General features: G+C 34.2%; 1 protein-coding gene across 1 annotated transcript; it reads left to right on the forward strand.

The window, feature by feature from the left end:
• The first annotated feature begins 1,808 nt into the window (after positions 1 to 1,808).
• LOC130636584 (uncharacterized) lies at positions 1,809 to 6,322 on the forward strand. Its single transcript, XM_057446345.1, has 7 exons — positions 1,809 to 1,964; positions 3,034 to 3,258; positions 3,379 to 3,434; positions 3,655 to 3,688; positions 3,835 to 4,242; positions 4,364 to 4,429; positions 4,664 to 6,322. The coding sequence occupies exons 2-7, from the start codon at positions 3,072 to 3,074 to the stop codon at positions 5,746 to 5,748; spliced, it is 1,836 nt and encodes a 611-aa protein (XP_057302328.1). The 5' UTR covers positions 1,809 to 1,964; positions 3,034 to 3,071; the 3' UTR covers positions 5,749 to 6,322.
• Positions 6,323 to 7,046: the final 724 nt, after the last annotated feature.

The raw sequence follows: 7,046 nt of genomic DNA on the forward strand, positions 1-7,046 counted from the left end.
ACTCCCTCACCCAACAATTCGTAGGGCACTGCAAAACAAAGATGGCGGACTTTTAAACTTTTTCAAAGTTTATTTAAAATGGCGTCGAATTAGAAATGGTAGATAACGGACAACTTGTATTACTTGTTCATCTATTTCGAAGTAAAAGTTTACCTCCCACTTAAAAACAAGTCAGTTTTGTATCAAAGAACTTGGAAGGTGATCTGGGAATTGTAATATTTTTCTGATAAATCTTGTTCAATTTTAAGATTTTGGATTTAAAAGTTCCACTAATAATGCATTACATCATCAACTAGTTCTACGGAGTAAGGCGTTAACAGTTTTGCCAAGAAAGTATATATGTTTTCAGCCATTCAATTTGATATTTTGGACTTTTCAAAATTTAGTTCTTGTGATAATTATTTGTACCAACAATTGGGTTTCCAAGCATTCCATTGATGATGTCATAATTTGGCATAATTAGCAAAACCTTCAAGTTTTTACAACCCTAAAAACCAATACGCTCAGATTTTTTTAAGAAAAAAAACAACAACGAAAATTCCAAGACGGTATTCAAACCCTTTGATATAAGGTGTGTGCATAGTATGCGGGTGTACACCAACCTCGATCCCAGAACCTGTAGCGTTTTTTATATGAAGATGAAACGCGTCCACATTAGTAAAAAAATTGTGTCAAAGTAGTTACAAATATTAGGAAAAATCTAACTTGAATTTTTTGCTCGAACACACCGCCATAAAGATGATCGTTGGTTGGAAAAAGAAAAAATATCTTCTCTTGCGACATTCATAACTAACTGAATATAGTTACTGTAATATTCGCAATGGAATTTGTGGTACGATATGGAACACTTAAAAATACGTTTTATAGTTGATGGTTGGGTGAGTTTTGCTGACTTATTTAGTTTCGTTCAATCGAAACTACAGCATAGAATGAACGATTCGTTGGACTCGTTGTGTTTGGAAAAACACAATTCAGGCTGTATATAAAGGTTATAGGATAAAGAATTTATAGATATAAAAAGAAATGTCTGATTAGGTTTTAACATATACTTCAGGTAAGCCACTTCTTGTCTTTTTTCTTGCAATAGTAAAAACAAGGCAAGCAATATGGTGGTTTAAGGGACAGGCAGCCTCAGCGAAGAAATAAAAAGTTGAAAGAAAATTAAAATGTACAGTGTCTGAAGTGTTCATGTTGGTTTTTTAGTTCTGTTTCTTTTTTTTCGTTTATTATTTGTCGTGTATGTCGTGAAATCCACTATCGCTACTTTGTAATTCGCGTAACGATCCTTGTTAAAAATAGCTAACAATCGTCTTCGTAATAACTCATAATCGTGACCTTGTTGCGAGTAAGCAAAGAGTGTGCCCGACTTTCGATCACTTGATTATTGGAATGGAAAAACGAAAGGCACTTTCCCTAAATCTTACACCCACTCATTGGAGCACCAATTCAAGTAAGCTGCACCCCATCTGGACGTTTATATTACAACGCTAAATATCGAGAATAGATATGACGTCATAATTAAGAATCGTATCAAAGCCCTCCGTGGAGTTATTTATTATCTATACAATAGAGAGAGTTCCCAGAACAGGGATGGTTTCCACTTGTTTTTTAAATGAATGACAAGAAAGCAAAAAGTTTGAATGAGTTTTATTTAAAAACGAGTAGGCGTTATTCGATAACCGAGTGCAAAATCTCGGTTTCTTGTATCGTTACGTATTGTTTTCGTTGTCCATTTATGGAGATAATCGGTGGGTAATTTAGTTTCGTTGGAATGTAATTGTATAATCTAAAAATCATTATTGTTAAAAATAATCCGTTCTGAATTAAGAGCGTTTAAAATGAAACCCTCGTTAGTATAAATATTCATTTGCGGATGTAATAGTCAGCTGTCGGTCGCGACAAATCATCGGTACTTGATAAACGACAAATAATATATTAGTAATATTAAAAGTCGTCGTAATTCGGTGAGTAATTTGATGTTATATGTAATCAAAGGAAATGTTCATTTCATTCCAAATAAGACTTAAGAATTTTAAACCTTTTTCAGATTAGTTTTTCCTTTATTTTCTGTTTTACCTCCTGCGATGTTTCACAAGTAAATTATTTTATGGAACCTCTATAAACTTGAAAATTTTACTCGTGAGCCAGATTATATTTTTACCAGTTATTTTCTCTGTTTACGGATTGTATAGGACGAGAGAAAAACGTTAGATAGTTTTTTACTGCACGTAAAATCCACACTCGTTTTGTCCAGCAGAAAAGAAAACTTATCCAGTGTTCTACGTCGATGTACATTTGCTAATAAAACTTTGTATAAATATCAACACAAGGTTCTAATCTCATATTACCACAACCTCGTTTTCGAGTTTATTATGTTAAAAATTCTTGCAAGAGAGGCCGCACATGTCACCACAAAAAGCACTGTATAGCAGGCACTACATAGTTATGCTTGACTTGTTCGGCTAATATAGCCCTGTGAAAAATTAAAAGAAAGGAATTTAAATCCGTTAAAGTAAAAAATGTCCTGACGCACGAGGTTGCCAAGGTGTTACCATGACAAATAATTATACCTGTTTTCAAGCTTTTTTTTACTTTTTGTGTCGATGCGCGTGTAAATTATAAGCTATAATTTTTTGCTTTAAACATTCACTATTATGTTGTTGTTGTTGTTGTTGTTATTGTTTTTCTTAGTCTTGTTCTGTTGTTGTTGTTGCCAACTTCACAAACAGAAACTAAGTGCACCCCAAAATTTTGTTTCACATCCTATATTTTAACTAAACATTTCTGCACATACTTCATGTGTATAACGCACCACACCACCCTGATAATACGCCCTGCAATCATCGTTTTCAATCCAAAAATCTCGTCTTATTAAATTTAATTACTTCTGTAAATTGCGCTTGTTCTGAGAAAATTATTATAGGCTTCTCCGAAGACATCACTTAATTCTTCAATTGTGTACCATCGCAACGAGCGGATTTGTTTTTGATAAGAAATTATGATGACAATTATGATGACGTTGAAATATTTTAGATCCTTGGACGTGGTCTGTTAGACACACAAACGAGGTTATGCGCTTGTTATGTGAACACTGCTACACAAAGCCTCATTCGCCAGATTATTTCGATAAATATTCCATCAAATTAAACGGACAGCAGTTGTGCCGTGCTGTTTTGAACCCTGCTGTGGTGAAAAGTCTGCCCAATAAAGTGGGAAAAATTCTGAAGAAAGCATTCTTACCCATGATCGTACAAGCAGGTGAGTGGGAGATAACTTTGCAGACCACCAGACCTGTGTATTTTGTTGTTGAGGTTTTTAGGACATAAACAAACCTTTTGAACATTTACGATTGCATTCAATGGTATTTTTTTAATTTAGCCAAAAAAAGAGAGGAAAAATCAAAACCAGCTACAATGCCTCCAACTTTTATCAAGGTAAGTCATCTTCTTATTACACTCTATTTCATGTGATGTATTTTTTATTTGTATTCTTCGTGTCTGCACGTTAAACGCAACACTATACAGTCATTATCATGTAATATAATACGACGTCATGTTTTTATACAACATTATACATCGAGTTTTTTTTTATCGTGTAACTAGTTGCAACATTCTACTATAAGCAATCAACCGTTTCTCTACCTTGTATCTTTAGCGCGAGGATGATATGTCGAATCATGCAACACCAGGTAACAATCTTACTTATTAATACATAAATTTCGCTGACACCTTCTATTTCCGTGTAAGGAATACTTGAATTTCACAATACAATACTTATGACAAAATCCCCGTGCGGTTTTGATAGTGTTGTTATATATTTCTGTTTTCTGTATAGAGTTGGAGATAGAACCGTTAAACGATGATCACGTGATACAAGCAAAAGTTGATGTAACAAATACACGAAATATAGCTTTATCTGATCATAATAATGTCAAAAACAAGAAGGACATTAACGATCAGTTAGACTTTTCTGATGACAGCGAAGAAGATTTGTCTGATCATAATAACGAGCCTGTTGAACCAGCAGTTACGAACAATAGATATATAACAGAACAAGACGGAGCAAAATGGACATTATATAATAATAAGATGGATGGATTTCTGGAGAATGGAAAGATTGGTATAATAAGGAAGCTATCGGACTTAGATAAACATTTGAAGCATTTGGAAGAAGAGTTGGCAAAAAACGGACGAGAGATAAGTTCTCTTCAAATGGCTGCTGGTGTGGCGAGGCGAACAGAAGGTTGGTTCCATGTTGTTCTGATTCAACAACAAAACACAAAAAAAAACGAGGCTAATTAGCCTTCTTTAGAGAACGACATTTTTATATTATTTAAAAAATAATAAAAATAATTTTTTGCTAGGTCGAGCGAACATGAATGACGCTGGAGAATCGGACGGTTCCGACGGCACTGGAAGTTGGATGATAGGTAAGGGTTAAAATTACATTCTCCGACTCTCCTCCCTCGCCCTTCTTCCTCACTCTTACTTGTTCTTCAATATGATAACTTCTAATAAATAACTGATTTCCACATTTTGATATCCTAAATATTCTCACTAGCTAAAATAATAAAATTTTTCTAAACAGATAAAACTGATATGCATCGATATTAATAACATCTTCCCATAAGACCAAATGTTTATTATAGATTTTTTTATTGTAGACCTAACAGGTAGCGGTTTGTTACATTTTATACAAGCCTGCTTGCAAGAGCCAAAGTTCAAACATATTATTAGATGGACCGACAAACCTGAAAATAAACAATTTGAGATCTTAGATGGCCACAAATTTGCGGAAATGTGGGGACGAGAAAAGAAAAAGGAAGGTATGACAAAGCGGAAGCTTAATCGTAGCTTGTCTTATTTGGTAAAAACCAAAGGGAAGTTGATACGATGTACAACTAAGAAGCTGCGTTTTACTATCGTTTCCAGTACTAAAAAAGCCACAACGTTACAAAAACCGACGTTGCCTAACGCCGACAATGTGTCACTTAATAGTATAACAAAGCCCAGCTTAAACAAGGACAGTAATACCAACACAACAAAAGACACGACTAATTTCCCTAATGTTTTCTTGAAAAACGGTAACAATTTTCCCACGCCAAATATTGACATTAGTACAGGATTACTCGCTTTACTGAAGAAAGAGACTTCAAACGGCGAATTTTTCACGCCAAGAAAAAGATTAAGCGGTGACAATACGCCATATATTATGTCACCAGACAACAAACGAATAAAGTCGTTAGCCCATCAATATAATTCTTTCTTACAAGCACATAATCAACAGAATTCAAACTCGTTAGAGTTACCGCTATCTAATTACATGTCAAATTCAAACAGTCCAGTTAGTCAGAACTTATCGCCTTCGTCATCTGTTTGTAATTATGGATTCGACGCTTCGCCGTACGGCGCACATAACTCTCCTCAGAATAACGCGACGATGGAAACGCTTAATGGAGTGACAATTGCTCTCCAAAATTCCATGTCGACTGACAATTTTCAAAGTGGCATGCAGATTTCGTATACGCAACCTAGATCGAACGATACGTTGTCGAATCATTCACGTGATCAAAGCTTGTCGTCCCCAGTTTCCTTTGACGACATGAACAATAATGTTAATACAATTCAATTAGGGATTCCGACAAACACGCGAACTGATTTGAGCCAGGCATTTCAAGATTTAGCCGCGATAGATCCTGCCTATTTTCCTGGACTTGATGTTCATGATTCTCTGCTAGAATTGTATTGAATATTTAATATTTTTATACGTGACTAAATTTGCTGTTATTTAGAACTTTTTTCGGCTATTTTTACAAACAATTTTTAAGCCGAGTTACACTTACGCAATATTACAAAAATATTGTAACAAGAAATAATCTTGATCGTGTACTCATTGGTATATGGTACAAAATAATCAATTGAAAAATTCAATTTAATTTAAAAATCAAATGATTGGGAAACGATTTTTTCATTCTTTATTCTAAAAAATTTTAAAATATTTTCAACTATGATATAAAAACCAAATTTTGAAAAATTGAATATTTTTATTAATATCGCACAAGTGTGAAATTTTCTTTGGGCGGAGGTGTTACTACTATTATTATAGGCGCGATTATAATAGCTTTTTTGTTTACAGACCCCCCCGGCTTTTAAATTTTCTTACAGATAGACAGGGAGTATTATAAATATTTGAAACTCCAGTTTTACTTTTTTCATTGTATTGTATATTACCTAATTTTTCGTCTTGAAGATGTGGACAGAAATGCGCCGTGTAAATATTGCACTTTTGATATATATCTACAAAATAAAAAAGAAACACGGAATTTCAGGCTAATTCATTATACGAAAAACCCTTTACAACCCTTTACATACGTTTTGTCCTACAGATTCTCTCTTCCATTTTCCTATCATAGGCTATAAACATTTTTATCTTTGACAAAACTCTAGATAAAAGACAAACATCCCAAAGACAATTGGTTATCAGAACGTGTAGACTGCCACTGCTTAATGGCAAAAACTCATTATTTTTATTTTAGTAATAAACAGATCTTTGGATATGAAAGGCCTAAAAACAATGTGATAATATCTCTAGATATTAGCAAGAATGACAAGGCTCCAATATCGACATTGTTGTTGACAGTTAGAAGTATCCACAAGATATATTCAGATAACGCAGCAAATTTTGAAGTTTGTCACAACAAGTAATTATATAGGTATAGATATCTGTACTAAGTACACGCAATTTAAACTTATCAATGTCCACAGCGAAATATTATATTATTTGATCAGATCTCAACTCTAAAAATGAGCTGATTGTTGCTAACGTCAGCGTTTCGTTTCGTAAATTTCGACGATTTGGTAGGCTGGACGTGAATTGTTTCGTGAAGCAGACGTGTTAGAAGGGTGCGACTAGAGCAATTTAAACGATACACACCTAACGTAGCTACGCACCTGTAAAAATAGCACTTCTCATGCCTATCGGCTGCAGAGAATCCACGAGTTGATGCGTTTTAAAAACTTCGATATAACCGCTAGTGTTTCAAAACC

The sequence above is a fragment of the Hydractinia symbiolongicarpus genome, chromosome 3 (genome assembly GCF_029227915.1).
Source record: "Hydractinia symbiolongicarpus strain clone_291-10 chromosome 3, HSymV2.1, whole genome shotgun sequence".
In the NCBI taxonomy this organism is placed as follows: domain Eukaryota; kingdom Metazoa; phylum Cnidaria; class Hydrozoa; order Anthoathecata; family Hydractiniidae; genus Hydractinia; species Hydractinia symbiolongicarpus.

Coding starts and splice junctions, on each gene's coding strand:
- LOC130636584 (XM_057446345.1), top strand. CDS start 3,072: ATGCGCTTGTTATGTGAACACTGCTACACAAAGCCTCATTCGCCAGAT. Junction 3,435..3,654: donor TGCCTCCAACTTTTATCAAG/GTAAGTCATCTT, acceptor TTGTATCTTTAG/CGCGAGGATGATATGTCGAA. Junction 3,689..3,834: donor GTCGAATCATGCAACACCAG/GTAACAATCTTA, acceptor TTTTCTGTATAG/AGTTGGAGATAGAACCGTTA.